The 20113-nt window shown below is 31.3% G+C and overlaps 2 protein-coding genes across 3 annotated transcripts; both read right to left on the bottom strand.

The window, feature by feature from the left end:
- Positions 1-5377: 5377 nt before the first annotated feature.
- LOC115724054 (serine/threonine-protein phosphatase PP1 isozyme 3) lies at positions 5378-9537 on the bottom strand. 2 transcript variants are annotated; one of them, XM_030653507.2, is made up of 4 exons: positions 8421-9537; positions 6795-7354; positions 6336-6545; positions 5378-5911 (listed from the first exon to the last, which is right to left on the bottom strand). In XM_030653507.2, the coding sequence occupies exons 1-4, from the start codon at positions 8593-8595 to the stop codon at positions 5879-5881; spliced, it is 978 nt and encodes a 325-aa protein (XP_030509367.1). In that variant the 5' UTR covers positions 8596-9537; the 3' UTR covers positions 5378-5878. The 2 variants fall into 2 exon arrangements, with proteins under 2 accessions (XP_030509367.1, XP_060960511.1); XM_061104528.1 differs by having other exon boundaries at positions 5378-6545; positions 8421-9536.
- A 3052-nt stretch (positions 9538-12589) lies between these two features.
- Positions 12590-14056, bottom strand: LOC133030987 (uncharacterized). Its single transcript, XM_061104154.1, has one exon. The coding sequence runs from the start codon at positions 14054-14056 to the stop codon at positions 12590-12592; it is 1467 nt and encodes a 488-aa protein (XP_060960137.1).
- Positions 14057-20113: the final 6057 nt, after the last annotated feature.

Raw genomic sequence — 20113 nt, forward strand, 5'->3', positions numbered from 1 at the left:
CAACACCATTAAATTATTGAAAATAAGCTTAAAATAATAATAAAAAAATAATAATAAATTAAAAACATTATAATCATACCCGATGCCACACATTAGTCCAAAAACCCCTACAGTCTCCTTTCCTCGACATCAATTTTTGGAAATAAACCCTTACCCTAGCCATCAACCTCCTCTCCTGCCAAAACAAATCTCCAACCGACAACCACCACCACGACGCGGTAAGACCCCAGAACACCCAAACCAGACCCAAAAGATGTATATCCGACCCCACCCACTACCATATGCCACCAGATCCACACCCACAAAGCCTGACCCAGCACCACAAACGCCCACTGCAAGGATCAGACCAACGCTCACGAAACCCCAACCCCTCGCCCAAAGAAATAGAGCCCGAATACCAAAAAACCAAACAAAAGAAGAAGAGAAACCAACTTTAGAAAAGCTAGGGCACTCATTAAGATGCACAACTAGAGCCACACCGAAAGCCAAAAATAGTTGGCGAGCCCTTGTCAAAGAAGAAATGGCAACAACGACTGTAAAGGGAAAAGGAGAAAACCCTAGCAAAGCCCACTCAAGTGACTAAATGCTATTACTATTATTGAATATTTTATTACTCTAAATCGAATCTTCCTTATCCAATGAGAAAATAATTTAAAAAGAATTTCAAAACATTTCGTATTAATGATTATATATTTTTCATCACTACCTCAATTATATATATGATTATTAACACAAACCATTAACTCTTAGACCACTTCCAATGGGGAGATGTAAAAATTGTGTTATATTTAGCACAAAAAGTAATTTTGTGGTAAATCTATACAAAATTTTAGCTTTATGCTCCAATGCACAATTGTAAAATTGTAAAATTTTGATATAAAATTTAATATCTAATAATATTTTATTAAAACAAATAAAATCTTATAAATTTATAATCAATTTTATTATTATTTTATAATATGTAAGATAATAAAAAAATAATATAAATGTTTCATAATTTAATGTGATAGTTAAATATACTAATAAAATAATAGAAATGACATAAATATAAATTAAAAAGTAGTGCATTTATTGTGCTGTAAATTTTACATCATAGTAAATATTTTGCCGAATTTGACACAATATTTGCTATGGGTCAAATTTACTATATCATTTTTTCGCACACCATTGGAGCACATTTTTTTATTAAATGAGCTATATTTTAGTTTTTCACCATTTATTTACTCCTCCATTAGAGATGCTCTTATATATACTAGAATCTTTTTTTTTTGTATTATGTGAGTAATTAATAAACACATATATATTTTTTTATTATCCCATACATGCTCAAATAAATTTTATATTATATAGTTCATTATAAAAAAAACATGAATAATATATATAATTTTGTAAATCATATATGTATTATTTTGTTCCCCTAAGGTAGACCATAATACTAATTATATGTTATATGTGAACATGTATTTAATTAATTATTATTAGCAATAATTTTGATCACCAAACTAATTGATCCCTCTACGGCATGAATAGCTGTCGATTATGAATTATTATCATTAATTTTGTTCGAAACCCTAACTTTGTTGACAATACGCCTAATAAAGAGACTAAATTTTAACTAAAAAATAGCCACAAGTTTTCACACTTATTCTATCTTATTATAAGGCTTATGAACTTTTTTTTTTTAATAAAGAAGAGATAGCATAGAAACTAACTAACCAAAACCAAGTTTGTTAACAACAGAAGGTGTTAACGGTAAAATAGTATAATTTGGATCTAAATCCTAATTAATTTATGAGATTTAAATAATAAAATCAAAGATTAACGGAAACGTACCGGAGTCCATAAAATTAATTTTGGAATGGTATGATTTTCCAATTTTCGCATCAGAACTTTTCTCTAAAACCTTAGTCTCTTGGTGATGGAAATACAAGAGAGAATGATACGATATGAAGCTATGCGAAAATGGAGACTAATACCTGTTTATTTAATAATTAAAAATAATAATTAATCATTTTTGACTATTTCAAATTTGTCCCCTGATCATCAAATTAGAAATTGTCTTTATGGTATATCTACATATTAAAATAATAACAATTATACCCTTAAGTCATAAATTTGACTTATTTAGTTAATTACCAAACATACATTTTGTATATACAATTGTGATCCCGAAAAAATTTCTAACATTAACTCCCAAAAAGAAAGAGAAGTACTAAAGTTTGTTTGCCTGCCCACACTGCTAAAGCATCAACAACAACATTTAAGGCTCTAGAAATCCAACAAATATTACAATTAAAAAAAAAATCTAAATCTTCACACAACGTAAGCCATGAACCAGCAACATGCCAAGAAGGCCACCATGTATATTGAGGAGGCATCACACAACTCCTTGCAATTTGAAACAAAAACTAAATTGAGCCACTCCATTTCACAGGCCAAGGAGGTAGCCAGAAGGCCAAGTCTCACCTTAGATTCCAAAGAGGTAGTAGCCATAAACACCTCTATCTTGATCGCAAGGATAACCCCCGAGCTATAATAGGCCACCACATCCACAACACCAACATAGTTAATAAGAGAACCATCAAAGAACACCCTGGGGATTTAGGTTCAAAAAAGAACACCCTGGGGATTTAGGTTCAAAATTATGTTCTCCCTCTGTCAATTGAAGTAGTAGGTTGCTCAAAAATCAAGCCCCATTAATGGAGTCGAGTTCCTATGATCTATAGACAATGTCACACACAAGGAAGGAGGGGGAGGGAAACAGGCCTTCATGGAACCTCTTATTGCGGACCCACCAGAGAGTCTCGTAGGCAGAAAATACAAAGAACAAAAAATCAAGTCTCATGGATTTATCCTGATGAGAAAGGAAATCAACATGAAAAACCAATCAACCAACTTAAAAGAAGAATTACCTGCTTTAATTAATACACCTCACTTACTAGAGAGCCAAATCACCTTGGCCAAAGGGCATAACACAAAGAGATGAAGGGGAGAATCAGTAGCATCATTACAAAGGCAGTGGTTAACGGAATTACCAGTAAACTCTCCTAGTCTATCCCTGTAGGGAAAAACTTGGATGTGATTTTCCAAAGAAATAGGTTTTGTCGTTCCAAGATAAGGACTTTCCAAACTGCTATCCACAATAGAAAACCTTTTATTCAAAGATCAACAAGCCACTTTTGTGGAGAAACTCCCATCTTTAAAGCCTCTCCAAATAAGAGCATTATCCAAATGAGGAGGAAGTTTGGCATCTTTAAAAATAAGTCAACGAAATAGGAATGCAACCAACCTATAATAAGTTCTTTGTTCCAAGCACCATTGTCATCGAGTAAAGAGGATATCATGACATTTAACGGAGGAATGATTGGATTAAAGGAAACTCGAGTGAGATCCCACTTATTCCATAGAAGCCAAGGGGCATTCCAAACTTCTACTGAATTACCCGAACCAATAAGATAGCCACACTTTTCTCACAAAAAGTTAAGAATAGCAAAAAATACCTTTAGCAACAGAGGATCATTTACTAGGTGGAGAAACGCTTCAAAAACTTTTTTTTTATTCAAGTATCTATCAGCAAAGACTTTGCACCAAAGAGCGTCCGAATGGGAAGCAATAGACCACCCGTGTTTATAAATGAAGGCCTTATTAAAGTTTTAACTTCTTCTAAACCACAATCACCACATAATTTGGGTTTGTAATGCGAGTCCCAAGAAGATAAAGCCAAAAGATAATTCTTGTCTTCATTCTCAACCCACCAAAAATTTGTAGGGAGGAGAAAATTAGGCACACTATACACAGTGATAGACTGTATCACATTTTGCAAAAGAGTAACACGTTCTACTTGAGAAAGAAGTTTGGTGCTCCACCCTTGAAGTCTCTGATTAACTTTCTCTACCACAAAGTCAAAATCTGCAACTTTGCTTTTGGATAACAGTAGAGGATTGCTAAAAGATTTACCTTATAGAACACATGATGTTGCAACTGGGATATTAGGAAGAAGGGGTAGCGAAAGTTATGAAATGTGTTACATCAATGACATTCTCATTTCTAATTAATTGTGAGATCCAAGGAAAGGTAGTGCCACAATGGGGGATACGATAAAGGGATTTGCTTTCACTTTTTCTCTTCTTGTTTTGTGTTGAAGCTTTTTTTAGTATGATTCAACAAGCAGATGAAGAGGGTAATCTAAAGAGTATTTGATTTGGTAGACGAGGCCTCTCTGTGTCCCACCTTTTCTTTATAGATGATAGCAGATTTTTCTTCAATGAGACGATGATTGATTGGCAAAGGTTCCAAAAGCTGTTGAAAAAGTACTCAATAGCATCAGATCAAGTTGTTAACTTTTATAAATCTAAAATGTGTTTTGGGAAGATGATGGATGCAGAGACAAAGCTTGAGCTGTCTGAAAAGGACTGTGAAAAAGGTGGATAATCATGGAAAATGCCTTGATTTGCTGTCTTTTGTTTGAAGGAATAAGTATAGGGTTTGGAATAGGTTGAGAGGGTGGAAGAGCACTATGTTTTCAATGGCCATAAAGGAGGTACTTATCAAGGCAATTATTCAAGTCATTCCCACTTATACTATGAGTTGTTTTTGACTTCTAAAAAGCACTCTAAATAGTATTCATAAAATGCCAGGGAGCTTTTGGTGAGGTTTATCTGCAAAAAAGAAGCAAACTCATCGGTACAAATGGAAACGCTTATGTAAATTGAAAGAAGATGGTGGTTTGGGTTTTCGAGATCTCGAGTTGTTCAACCAAGCCTTACTTGCCAAAGAAATTTAAAAGTGTCTTTGGCAACCAATGCCTTTGTGCAGCAGATATGGTATATTAGGAATAATACTAAGCATGAGAGGAAAATCCCAAAGGTTGCAAACTAGAATTCAACAACTTTTACATCGTTTTATTATTGAATCTAATTACCAAGAGGTCGTCCAATTAATCTATAACAAGGAAGATAGAATATTAGATTATATTAGGAATTTAATATAATCTAATACCCTATTTTGCGCTGGCAGATATGCTATATTTCTAATATTAGGAATTTAATGTTACATTATATGGTTGTTGGGATCTCTTTTACGGGGAGGTAAGTGAGGTAGCTCATGTATAAACTAATCACGCTTTGATTAACAAAATGAGTACTATGTAGATTGGGGTTAATCACCCTTGTGTAAAGTTTGCGCTTTAACAAGACTTGTCTAATCCTATGTAATGTTTATTTGAATGAAGGACTTGTTTCAAAGGAAAAAAAAATGTAAAAGGAAATAAGTCCTTTAGTAAATAAGTAAATAAAATCATTACGGGGTGAAAAAACAATCTGATGCAAAATGACATATGTAATTCAAAACGACAATAGAACAATATAAAACGACAACGTATAGATAGCCTTAACAATGGATTAGGTCTCAATTGAAATTGAGTTTTGATGGTTTCATAAAGAAGGTGAAACCTGTATACCTATTAATAATATCCCACCAAACCTCAAATCATAATTAGTTTACAGTTACAATTATATATTACAAAGAGAATTTGATCATTTGAGTAATATTATACATAAGAGTAATAATTAAAAATAAATATATTTTTAATATCACTTTACAAAAAGTAATATTCTTCCGATAATTCTTTATAAAATAATATTTTTCGACAAAATATTGCAAGAGTCGAAAATACTATTTTGTAAAGAATTATAAGAATATCACTATGTAAAGTGACATTAAAAAATAATCTATTTCGCCCAATATTTCTATTACAAATACATATATAGAACCAAAAAAGAAAGTATGATTATAAAAAATTGTAGCCTCTTAAACACCAAATATTTTTAATTTGGTTCTTCAATTTCTGTTTTTGCTTCTAAAGACAGATGTATTTTGCTCAAAAAGAATATCCCTTTGCAGCAAGCAATGACTGTAATTGAAAAAAGAGTACAAATATTCAGATATGAAAATCTTAACAATTAGTCAAAATCTTAACATTAGTCACTTTAAAAATACAGTAGATAAAAAGAATAATTACACAAGGTACTCTTTTTGTAAAAAAAAATATATTTTTACGTTTAAAGAATTTTTTTTACATTTTTATGGTTTTTATAGATACAATATGAAAATAATAAGAAAACTACATAAAAGTATCATGAAAATAATATCTAAATAATAGCAAAAATAATATACAGATAATAAAAAATCAACAACAAATTAACAAGAGTACAGCATAAAAATGTCGTATTTTCTGTAAATAAAATCAAAAAAATCGTAAAAATATTTAAAATTCTGTAAAACAGTATTTTTGTTATTTTTGTATATTTGTGTAATAATCCATAAATAAAATGTACCTTAACTTTACTAGGAGGACCTGGCTTAGTAGTACCAAATCCAAACTTTGGTTTCTTATCAGCTGGTTTTAAAATCTGAAAAGAACACATTAAGCTCTCATCAACACTCATCATGGCACCGGCATTGTCGAATTCGCCACAGTAATTAGGCGCTGAGAATAGCGTCACAAGTTTTCGGTTTGCAAAGAACTCATATCCATCTTCCACAACCTACAAAAAAACAACATATATTCATAACTCTCAACATGTCATAACATAACATAACATAACCAGGGTCAGTCTTGAGCTGAGACAAACAAGGTGTGCACTCTTGTCCCAAAATTATGAACAAAATAATAAATTATTAGTATACACAAAATATTAAATATTAAAATACTTTATCAAAATAGCGATTGAACTATTTGTGTAGGGACTCCAAAATTTAATTTTACGCCAACATAACATAACATCGTCACGAACCTGATGAGCTCGACAAATCAAGTCAAGATCCTGTTTTCGCAAAAACTCGGTGACTCTATCAGCACCAAAAGTGAAAGAAACACCCCTTTCATTAGGACCCCAACCTTGAATATCTTTACTAGGATCAGACCATAAAAGATCACATAACAAACCATGTTCAGCTACATCAGTTGGCCTTTGAATCATTCTTATTTGTTTCAAATTTTTCAAATCAGGGGAAAGACCACCATGCATACATAGTATTTTTTCATCTATGAGGGCTGCAACAGGAAGACAATTGAAACAATCTGTGAATATTCTCCATAGCCTTACATTGAACCTTCTTTTGCATTCATCATAAAACCCGTAAATTCTGTTTATTGAGGCGCATTCGTGGTTTCCTCTAAGGAGGAAAAAGTTCTCAGGGTACTTGATTTTGTATGCTAGAAGTAGACATATTGTTTCCAAGCTTTGTTTTCCTCTGTCTACATAATCCCCTAAGAATAAGTAGTTTGAACGAGGCGGTAATCCGCCGTACTCGAATAGCCGAAGAAGATCGGAATATTGTCCATGAATATCACCTAGATGATCACAATGAATGAACATAACAAAAATTATGTATCAACAATTTTTGTGTTGAAAAGAAATGTATCTTTTTTAAGGTAGTTTAAATTTCTCATTATGAATTATGCAATTATGTGACATTTACATGTTGAGATTATTTGTAACACTATAAATAAAGGAATAATTACATAAGACGTCATGTTTTGTAAAATATTTACATTTTTACGTTCAAAGAATGTTTTTTTACATTTTTATGGTTTTCTAAAAAATAACACGAAAATAACATAAAATCAACAAGAAAACAACATAAAAGTAACATCAAAATAACATCAAAATAACAACAAAAAAAATACAAAAAATAACATATAGATAACAAAAAATTAACAACAAATGAACAAAATTTCAACATAAAAATACCGTATTTTATGTAAATAAAATCAAAAAAATTGTAAAAATGTTTAAAATTCCGTAAAACTGTATTTCTGTTGTTTTTTTTGTTGTTTTTGTGCATTTGTGAAATTATCCAATAAATAAACCTAACAACATCAATTAGGGCTAGCAATCGACTGAGATTGGGTGGGCTTTCAGAAAAAAAAAAAAAATTATTGGGCTAAAAGGAAAATATTTTTTTGGGCCCTTAGAATAGGTGGATCCTAAATACGGGCCTAGTCTGTCTTAGTTCAGGTTTTGCCCTTAGAAATCAAATCACAAAGATAAGTGTTTGATGTTTGAATTAGTTGAAAAATCATCTCTTCAAGTTAGTTTTTCTCAAAAAAGTAACATTGTAACACTAAACTTTTATGATTAATTAAGTTAATCTACTTTCATGCATGCTTAATTATCTATACGTAAAACATGTTTACAGATGAATGGGAATTGCCATGAATTAGAGTTTGAATAAAAAGCCTAACTTTATCAAAATTATTATCCTAACTACACAAGAATTTCATAATTTGTAAAGATTTTAACATAATACATAAACCAAAACAGAGCAAATATACATATGAACATGAAAAATTAAAGGATACCCAAAACAGAATTTCACATGTATAATCAAAAGAAGTAAGTTAAATTAAGGTATACCACAAATTTTAACAGGTGCTTCAAGCTCCAACAACATGGGTTGTCTCAAGAAAACATCTCTTGAAACAAAGCAAAGCTGCTTAATTTCAGTCTCTGAAAGCTGAACTTGTTTCCCTGGATTTGTTCTAACTTCAAGAAGCCTATTAATTATACCATCAAGAACAGAACCATTCATTTTCTTCTCTGTTTTTTTTTTTTTTTTTTTTTTTTCTGATGATGATGAACCTTAAAAATCAAATCTTTTTGGCTGAACCAAATGGGAATTTGTTCTTCTCAAGATTGGGAAAAAGATAAGAACTTTAAATCAAATGGGAATTTTGAGTTCAATGGTGTGGATTTGGAGGGGAAAACTTTGGCATCTTCTTTGGAGCTTTAGAGATTTAAAAAAATCAAACCCACCTACTAAAATCTGTAAAGCAAAGAATATATTCTTTTTGAGAGAGAGAGAAAGAGAGAGTGATTCTTTCTCTCCACAAAGAAAGAAAGAAAGAAAGCTCAGTAAGAAGATGAACAAGAGAGAGTGGGCTAAAGCCTAAAGTGGGTTCTCTGTGGAAAAGTGAGGACCTTTAAAGAAAGAGAAAGAAATAAAGAAAAAAAAACACTCAAAGATTATGGTGAGAAGAAGAACAATCATGACTCATATGGCATCATACAAATCAACAATGGTTTGATGTTTCTGGTTTGAGTTTTGCTTTTACTTACCAAAGTTTCAACCTTTAATTACATATATATACATATATGTGTTAGTGCATGATTTTGGTTTATGGTTTTGGATCAAATTTTTTGCTTTATTGGTGGGTTAGAGTGATTACAGCCAAGTATTTAAGTAATATGCCTTTTACCCAATAAAGAAAAAGACTTTGAGTCATGAAATGTTGTTTATTGATATGATGATATCTTATTTGGAAAATGAAAAGGAAATTGTAGAAGTGGTGAAGACTAAGAGCATTGTGATATCTTAGTGCATTTTTAAGAAAAACAAATACATTAATGGGTTTTTTTTAAAAAAAAAAAAAGATCATGGAAAAAGATAATATTAGTGGGTGTTATTAAGAGAACTCCAACCCAGCCAAAGAATGTTCGCCAACACTCTACCCAAATGGTTTGAGAAAATTGGAGCCTACGGCCACAATAAAAATTATGGCACTCTTATATAAATGCATATGTATATATATTTATTGGGATATGATTTTGTCCCGTTATTGTACTTTCACGGATTGTAATCCGTAATGTACGACAACCGTCAGATGAGGGAGTTATTTGATCTGACGGATGGGATTGATTTAGGGGTAATTAGGGTTAAAAAGTAGAAACATACCCTCACACTCATTTAATGTATCCTGAAACCCATCTAATGTACCACGGAATACATTCCGTGAAAGTACATCACGGGACAAAATCAAATCCCTATATTTATTATAATAAATATATTTATATATTATATGAGGTTGTTGGGATTTTAACCATGATCAGGAGAAAATAAAAATTGTGACAGTTAGTAATTCCGTAAATCGTAAGGGAAAACACTATGGAAGTTGTGCAATCCCACATCGCCTGAAGAAGGTCAAGTGTAATGATACCGAGACTATGTAAGTATGAGACAATATAATTGAAGATGACTTAAATAGATTGATTGGTACTACCTATATCAACAAATTACAACTTATTTTTCGGTAGTCCATCAGAAAGAAAAATTTTGAAGCGGAGACGTTACAAAAACATTTGAGAACTAACATACTAGAGAATTCTTTTATTTTAAACTAGTACTAATATGTACATTTAGAAATAAATTAACTTTTTTTGGGCTCAATTGTTAGGGTGAAAGTTCTAGACACGAATCTATTTTGTCTACTCGTAAAATCGGTCTTGACAATGAAGTGTGTTAACTCAGCCCATTTGAAGATCTAGCGCATTTAAGGTAGAGAACAAGACATAAACCAAAGCCTTCATACTTAAGATTCACAGGCAAAGCCCCCTTAGTTGATTTGGGAATTAAGAAAAATAAATTTATTAAACTTTTGTTATAAAAATAAATTATATTTTTTAAAAATTGTTACAAAATATATATATTTACTAAAATATTTTTTTTATTTGGGCCGACCCTAAAATATGTGGGCCTTAAGTGTGGACTTAGTGTTAGCCCTAGATCTAGCCAACCTAAAACCTCTTTCCTATGACAAGCTGAAACAAAATGGCATGAACACTAAAGTATCACAAAAGCTAATGCAATCATCACCAAATGAAGAGTGAAAACAAGCTTTATTATTCATATTTATATTAAAAAATACATCCATAAAACCAAGAAAACAAGTTAATGCTAAAACTAACCCCGTTGTCATTTCATGTTGTCACTTTTTCTTGTTTTCAAAAGTGACACATTGGCAATTGTTTTCAAATGTAATGTTGTCATTACATTTTTTATATCATTCTTTCAGTATTCTCTCGAGCCACGTAGCAACGCGAGATAGGCCGAGAGGTTTGCAAAGTTGTCAATTTTGTAAACCTCTCGATCCCGTTGTGTCATGTGGCTCAAAAATGTACTTTTATCAAGATGCATAATATTTTTTATTTAGTACTTAGTTATTACTATTTATTTTTACACAATTAGACCATGTTAGGAAGGAAGAAGATATATTATTATTTTGAGGATTCATTTGCTACACTGTATTGTATTGTATAGTATTATATTAAACTGTATTTTATGCAATGTAAAATTATATGTGATATTAACTTGTATGAGCACTTAAATATAAATATTTTAGTATAAACTAAAATTTAACATAGTATTATATAAAAATATGATATACAATTGAATTTAACATAATACAATACGAGCTAATACGGTGTACTAAATAAACCCAAATAATATAAACCCTGTAAATATTTTAGTAAATACATTTCTCAATGTAATTAAGGAAGTTTAATAAAAGAACAAGAAAAAGTAGCACCCCCATGAAAATATTTCGAAAACAATGACTCAATAATAATTTTGGGCAAAATTATTGGAGAAAATTACACTCTATACCCTTTTTATATTGTCTTCTTTTATTTTTACCCTCTTTTTTAAAGTCTATCATTTTTACCTCTTTTTTTAAATATTGTACCAATTTTGCCCATGTCACTTCAAAATACTATCCATGTGATTCTTTTATGTCAGGATATTTTAGGTATAATACATATAAAAAGAAGTATATTTCAATTAAATATAAAATTAGAGGTAAATTTGATTAATTGATTAATAAAAGTTGTATTTTTTAACTTCCCCCAAATAAAAAAGGAAATTGGGGCATCTTTTTAATTCTGGGCCTCGGCTAGTAGTGGGCCGATCATATAAGCAAATTGGGCTTTATTCTTCGATCCTCTCCTTACATGGCTATATTAGATAGTTTTCAAAAATACTGTCACATGATTTTTTTTTCAAAAATACTGTATTTTTATAAAACAATACCGAAAAAATAGAAAAATTAAAAACAACTAAAAAAACAATTGTAGAACAACAATAAAAATTTAACACAGTAAAAATTCTACCCCACAGTAAAAATGTAAAAAAAAATTGGAATTTTCAATCTGTGGTGTAAATATTTCTTTTTATATCCAATGCATGTTTTGTGGATTCAGTTAACAATAACATATGTTATATAAAAGTAATTTTGATACATAGATATACTCCTCTTGAAATTATCTAATAGACAAGATTTTCTTAATTATGTCACTTATTCAAAGGAGTTTTGGAAAATGCCCTTTTTCATTGATGATGCATACATAACCCACAATTTTCTGTTTGGCTACTCAGCCGTCGCACCCTCCATTCATAACAAATAAAATAATAATAATAATAATAAATCTAATATTGAACTAATTATAATAATTATATAATTATTATATGCCCTTTCCCATTTTTTTTCCAAATACATATTAACTTCCAAACTTAACCATAGAGATAATACTTGAAATGAAATTATAACTTATAACATTGACAAGGAAACACCAACTACACAAACATAATAATACATTCTAAGAAATTAAACCCGCATATACACATACTTAATTAGTAAAATAGCTAGCTACTAGCTAGAATTATTTGCAACAAAGATAAGCTTTTTTTAATTAGATATTCACCCACACAATAATGTCTATGGATATTTATTATTCAACTTATTACTTTTTCCTCAAGGTTTAGTACTAGGGACAGTATTAGAACTTTCTCGGTTGAATGCCCTAGCAACATCAGGCCAAGTTAGGTCAGGAAATGAGGGAGGGTCATTGCTCCATGGATCCTTTGGGGCCAATATGATATTTACAGATCTTGGTACAGAACTAGGAGTACTGTTTTGCAACTTTGGAGATCCACCACTCCTTGATGGATCATTATATGTTGGATCCCTTGGATCTTCATTACTATTTGGTGTGAAATGCTTAGCTACAGAGCTTGGTACAAAACCAGGAGTATTTGGCTTGTATAGTGTGAAATATTGCGATACAGAACCAGGAGTCTTTGGCAGCTTTGGAGATCCACCATTCTTAGGACTTTCTCGGTTGAACGACCTAGCAACATCAGGCCAAGTCAGGTCAGGAAATGAGGGTGGATCATTGCTCCTTCGATCTTTTGGGGTCAATCTAATATCTACAGATCTTGATACAGAACTAGGAATGTTTGGCAACTTTGGAGATCCACCACTCCTTGATGGATCATTATAAGTTGGATCCCTTGGATCTTCATTACTATTTGGTGTGAAATGCTTAGCTACAGAGCTTGGTACAGAACCAGGAGTATTTGGCTTGTATAGTGTGAAATATTGCGATACAGAACCAGGAGTCTTTGGCAGCTTTGGAGATCCACCATTCTTAGGACTTTCTCGGTTGAATGACCTAGCAACATCAGGCCAAGTCAGGTCAGGAAATGAGGGTGGATCATTGCTCCTTCGATCTTTTGGGGTCAATCTAATATCTACAGATCTTGATACAGAACCAGGAACGTTTGGCAACCTTGGAGATCCACCTTTCGATGGATCATTATATGTTGGATCCCTTGGATCTTCATTACTATTTGGTGTGAAATGCTTAGCTACAGAGCTTGGTGGCAGCTTTGGAGATCCACCATTCTTAGGACTTTCTCGGTTGAATGACCTAGCAACATCAGGCCAAGTCAGGTCAGGAAATGAGGGAGGATCATTGCTCCTTCGATCCTTTGGGGTCAATCTAATATCTACAGATCTTGATATAGAACCAGGAATGTTTGGCAACCTTGGAGATCCAACCCTCGATGGATCATTATATGTTGGATCCCTTGAATCTTCATTATTATTTGGTGTGAAATGCTTAGCTACAGAACTTGGTACAGCACCAGGAGTGTTTGGCCTATTTGTTGTGAAATGCTTAGCTATCGAACTTTGTACAGAAGACGTTGGATTGCCATTTGGTACAGATGATGATGGATTTCCATTTGGTACATAAGACGTTGGATTGCCATTTGGCACAAAAGACGTTGAAGGAACACCTCTTGGATCCTTAGGATCTATGTTTGGTGTGAAATTTTTCAGTCCCTTGAGATTGGTAGCAGTAGTCAAGGTTATTTCCATGAAGATAAACAAAGCAAGAACTAAGGATAAGAGTATGAAAGGGTTTGATGTCGCCATGTTTGAGTGTGTTATGGTGATTTTTCATGAATAATACTATATAGCCCATGAGAGGGTTTTGGACGCTTTCATATGAGGGACATTACTATGTAATTTACCTAGTAATTGTAGTCTTAGCTAAAGTACGATATAATTTAAGTAATGTTCATTTTTGTGATATAATCAATGAGAATAAATTAAAAAAGAGAAGAGTATTCCTTGTTATTTCCATAGTAATAAGTTTAGATATATTAAACTTAAAAAATTAAAAGATATATATATGCTCTTGAATTGAAAATTTGATTTTGTTAACGTTATCTTTTCTATTTTCATGAATAATACTCCAAATTAACTATATGTATTGTAGACCATATTAATAAGTTATATTGTGATAATGTCTTCACCATGTAATTGTCATTTACATTATATATATAACACAATCAGTCACTATAAAAAAAATTTACAATTTTAGTCACAATAAAATTTGTGATTAAAAGAGAAAAAGTTATGACTAATTATAAAAAATAATTCTTATGTTGTGATTAAAAAGTTCGTGACTAAATGTATTAGTCACAAAAATTACAATTTGTTGTGGCTAAATACGTTTTGTCACAATACTTGTTATGTCTAAAACTATTGTGACTAATACTAATTTAGTGAGTTCTCATATCTAAATACTATACTTTAATCACTAATATTTTTTTTTATATTATGAGTAAAAGTCATATTTAGTCACAAATAAATATATATTGCGACTAAAAAATTATCACTAAATAATCTTTTTTAGTGAGTAACAGAACCACTTAAAAAGTATGGAGGCTATAGTCCTCCCTAAATGTTTTGTTTTTATGGTTTTTTAGATATATATGTGAAAACAAAATTATGTACAATTATTATTAATTTGCCCTTCCAAAATTAATTGTTTTATATTTTGCCCCTCAATTTACATGTTCTCCCTCTGCCAATAAACACGACAATTACAAATATGCATTTCACTAAAAAGAATATATTGTACAAACTACAACAACATATATAGATCAATCTATCCTTCAATACTTGTGTGTATTTTGTTTGCATGGCTAGGAATAGATGCCTTTGATACGAAGAGGTATTAAAAATTATGTCAATAGTATAAATTTTATTGTAAATAGATTGCAAAGTCTAGCTATTAAGAAGATATATATGAAGTAAATAAAAGGATTGATTGGGGAGAATTTATACAGGGAAGTAGTTGGAAAAACAGTTGATTGTAAAAGTTTTGTTTCAAGAGCAATATAGATGACTTATTTACTCAAAAACAAAAAAAACATTCTTAGACTTCTATATTATGTACGCAGTTACAAGAAGAACAATAGAGAAGACAATCTTCTGAAAGTTAGAAATTTTACTTCTTGACAAGTGACAACTCATTTTTTTCGTGTCGTACTTTTTACTCGGGTTAGCCCATTTTTCTTATATAGGCCCAATTCATGCTTCACATCTTTACATTTTGTATTGTTAATTATTATTGTTTGTTTGATTTATTTTAAAATGTTTGATTAAGTAAAGATTTATTCATGTCAAAAAAAAAAGTAAAGATTTATTAAATGTAAGTTAATATAATCATTTTATTTATTTAAATTAATTACAAATTTTTTTATAATTTTTCATTTTTATTTTATTATATAGTACAACAAAAGTTATATAGAGACATGAAAAGGTTGTCATAGGAAAGAATCAAAGACCTTTGTCAATGAGCTTTTCTAAAAGTATTATATAAGTTTATCCAAATTTATTCTTAAATATATTGAATAACTTTTAGATTCTCTTGGTTTCTAACTTATTCTTACTAATGGAACAGATGAAGAAAAATTATAATAAAGCTATTCTTATTCTGCACCAGTTGATGAGATCTCAATACTTCACAAGGTGCTTGGTAAGAGGTGTGCTTATGACAGAGAAATAGGTCGCAAATTTAAAAGTCAATCGTCAAGACAACACACAATCTGTTCCTATTCAACAAGTGCTTTTAGACTTGGCGCGACATGTAGCTAGATTACAAAGGTAGGTTGAACACATGAGTCAAAAACTTTCACCTGAGAATCGTATGCCACCGAACGAGGACATGAATGATGTTGCTCCAATGCATCCCACTAGGTCATTTCAACGTCAAATGTTTGGAGATAGATCTGCTGCTTCATCTTCTCAACATCAGCAGTTGCATCAAACTGTTTTCTTCACCTTTGGGCAACCATCACAGCAGCCTCATGTCACTTATCCTACATCTTTATCATCTACTCTGATGCCACAGTTACATATGTTCCAGATGTTCATGCAGATGATGTCACAGTCACCGTATATGATGCAGATGATGTCGCAGGTACCTCAGGCGTCACAGATACCACAAATGATGCCGATGTCACAGATACCACTAATAATGTCGATGTCACAGATGCCACAGATACTGATACCACAAATGCAACAACCACCGCAGATCCTAAGAGTATAACCTACACCTTTGCAACAGACTCGAGGGAATGAGAATGGTGGTGATGATAATGAGTCCACATCTTACATGTTAAGTTTATTAATTTTGTTAGTATGATAATTTATGAACTCTTTTAGTATAAATTCTTTTAAATATAAAAATAATGTTTAGTATTAAATATACAAATAATGTATGAACTCTTTTAGTATTAAAAATAAAATATTTAGTTTTAAAATAAATTATTGAATAAAAAAATGTGATAGTAAAAAAATTTAATATTTAATTTATAAATAAATTTAATTATTCTTAAAATGATCTCAGGAACGACAGTTTCATTCCTGATAACAAAACAGTCGTTATAATGTGTAAAAATCAAGTCGCTGGCTTAATTTTTTGGAACAACTTTTACATTTCAGGAACAACTCATTTTTATTCTAATTATTTTAGCATCAAGCACGTCGCTATATTTTGTTCTTGATATCAATTTTTAAGCACGAGTTATCAGGAATAAAATATCAAGAGTGACTAGTCGTGCCAAATAATCTTTTATAGAATGAATTAGAAGATATTCTAGAATGAAAAAAGTCGCTCTTTATGACAGCTTTTACTATAGTGCCACATGAGGTTTTTGGACGTTTTCATAAGTAAGGGAAATTACAATGTAATTTATTTGTTTTTATGTTGATGTTATTTTTTTTCTTAATATATAAAATTAAAAAAAGAAAAGTCAGGACGAATCAAATTCAATCTGAATAAGTCAGGTCGAATCTGATCCGATACGAGTATCTGATCTAGCAAGACGAGACCTGGAAAATCCTTACATGATCTGAATCAAGTCGGATCATAGCCGGATCAGATTCAACCCGATCCATTTACACTCCTAAATATCATAACACACATGCATATGACTTTCAAGAAACTTCACATAATAGAGTGTTCCAAATTTATGTCCATGACTTAATTATTTACTTTGTCGCTTTTGTGAGTAGAAATTGTCAAATATTTTTATCTTAATTTAGTTTTGAAGATAAACACACCCAAATCTCATAGTCATATTATATATATTGAGTGTTGTGCTCTTCAAAGACCCCACATTTAACATATAAATGTACATAATCAATTATTTATACATTGAATTGTTCAAAAAAAAATTATTTATACATTGAGTGTTGTAAATACATGTACGTACGTTATCATTTTAGGTCATCTCACCAAAAACCCTACACATCAAACTACTTTTACTATAACTTGGTTAACTACAAGAAACTACATAATTCATATATATATATATATATATATATATATCAAAATATAAATATAGAGACACGTTGCAAGCCTTTATTGGTTAGTGGTTACTATAAATCCTCAAGGATTTGGCACTTATTTTACACACAAAATACACTTCAAAGTTAGCTACAAATAATTTTTTTCAAGAAAAATGGCTACTAACAAAATGTTGTTTGTGGTGATCCTAGCTATGGTGGTGCTAAGCACGAGTAGTACTCTCTGTCTTGCTCAAGACAAATTTTCGAAAGGAAGTGGTGGAGGAGGATACCAAACGACGTCGTTTGGTGGAGTTAATGATGAGAAAGATCATCATCATGGTCATCACGATCATGATCATCATCACCATCATGGACACGATCAAACAATGTCGTTTGATGGAGTTAATGATGAGAAAGATCATCACCATCATGATCATCATGATCACCATCACGGACACCATTAGGTGACTTGTGCCAATTCAAAACTATTGCATGGGGGTATAGCTAATAATAATTAATCTCTTTGTACTATTATATAGTACCATATCTTCATTATGAGCTCAATAAAAGAGATTATATATGTTATATAAAAATAATGAATGTGTATTGTGTCATCACCATACATATTCATGATATATATTTATGCTCATGGTGTGGAGTTGTGTGTAATATGTGTGTTTATATAATTTGGATATGCTATTGAATAATATATAATAAATAGTGTTTTGTGTTGTTTTATAGAGAGTTTCAATTTCTCTAGCCACCAATATTATCTGTTCTATAATCGATTATCTGTTTTTTTATATACATTTAAAATTAAATTAAATAAGTATATCTCGATCGCTTCATAAGTAAGTTAAATATATAAATATATACACTTTTTTTTTTAATTTTTTCTGTCCTTTTAAAGTGACATATAAAAAAAAATATATGGGTTGATAAAATTGACATAATAATGGTAAACTCAAATAATATTATTTTTGCATCAATTAATAACTGCCAGTATCAAAATATTGGATTCCTTTCAAAATCGACAAAAATAGTGTAAAAATTATATTTTACACTATTCCCGTCAGTTTATCACAGACACATAAAAGAAAAAAAATCTCAAAAAGCCATATGCGACTGTAATTTGTTGGATTTGGACCTCATTGGGTACCCGTTCACTTGGGAGAAGATTATGTGGAATGAAGTCCATCTAGACAGGGCTTTAGTCACTGAAGCTTGGTCTCAAATGTTCCAAGATGCCAAACTCTTTAATCTTGAAACTTCTCCCTGTGATCACTCTCCAAGTTTCCTTGAACCTATAGTTATTGATCAATCATCAAAGATTTATTGTTTTTGTTTTGAAAATGACCTAAAAGAACCTATGTGTTACCAAATCGTTCAAGACTGGACAATGCTAGCTCGGGTGAGATTAAGAATAAATTGAATTTCTGTGCTACTTCATTAACTCAATGGGGAAAGGAGATTACATGGAATTTTTGAAGATATAAGAGAGTGCAAAACTGAGCTTAAGCAGCTGAAAAAAAAAAAGAAAAGAAAAGAAGAGATGATGCCTCTGTTGCTCGATACAGTGAGGTTAGGAAGCAACTTTTTGTTATTCTTGATCAAAGGAAGATCTTTTAGAAACAAAGAGCTATGCATTTTAGTTGAAAGAGGGGGACCAAAATAATAAATTCTTTCACAAGGCAGCAAGTAATAGACAATGTAATAATTAGATCTCTAAGCTTAAAACTTCTCAAGGATTCTTTGTGGATTGGGAGCATGGTTTGGCCGATGTAGTTGTGGATTATTTTCAGCTTCTGGCACCGATTAAAGTACAATGCATTGATAGAATGGTACCTGACTTGGCCAATTTAGAGTTTACAAATTAACTGGTTACCAAGGAAGAAGTTCGAAAAATAATTTTCTAAATGCATCCTGATAAGAGCCTAGGGCCAGGTAGTATGACCCTATCCTTTTACCATGAAATGTTAGAATATTGTGAAGAAAGATGTAATTAATTTGGTTCAGCATTTCTTTATTACGGGTGCATTCGATGATGGTTGCAGTGATGCAAATGTGGTGTTAATTTCAAAGAAAAAAGGCCCTGATCAGTCTATGAAGGATTTGCGCCCAATTGCCTTATGTAACGTATACTCTGCAAGGTTGTTACGAAAGTTATGACTAATATATTGTATGAAGCCATTCATGGACTCAATTATTGCGGATTCTCAAAGTACTTTTATCTTGGGACGACTTATATCAGACAATATTATGGTCTCCTTTGAGGTGCTTCATTTTTTAAAATGAAAACGAAAAGGTAAGACCAGTTGTATGGCCTTAAAACTCGACATGAGCACG

This window comes from Cannabis sativa, chromosome 9 (assembly GCF_029168945.1).
Source record: "Cannabis sativa cultivar Pink pepper isolate KNU-18-1 chromosome 9, ASM2916894v1, whole genome shotgun sequence".
NCBI classification, from domain to species: Eukaryota; Viridiplantae; Streptophyta; class Magnoliopsida; order Rosales; family Cannabaceae; genus Cannabis; species Cannabis sativa.

Excerpts from the sequence above, each read along its gene's own strand:
- LOC115724054 (XM_061104528.1), bottom strand. The coding sequence starts at position 8,595 with ATGAATGGTTCTGTTCTTGATGGTATAATTAATAGGCTTCTTGAAGTT. Across the intron at positions 7,355-8,420 it reads AGCACCTGTTAAAATTTGTG|GTGATATTCATGGACAATAT; the intron begins GTATACCTTAAT and ends GTGATCATCTAG. Across the intron at positions 6,546-6,794 it reads TGATTTGTCGAGCTCATCAG|GTTGTGGAAGATGGATATGA; the intron begins GTTCGTGACGAT and ends GTTTTTTTGTAG.
- LOC133030987 (XM_061104154.1), bottom strand. The coding sequence starts at position 14,056 with ATGGCGACATCAAACCCTTTCATACTCTTATCCTTAGTTCTTGCTTTG.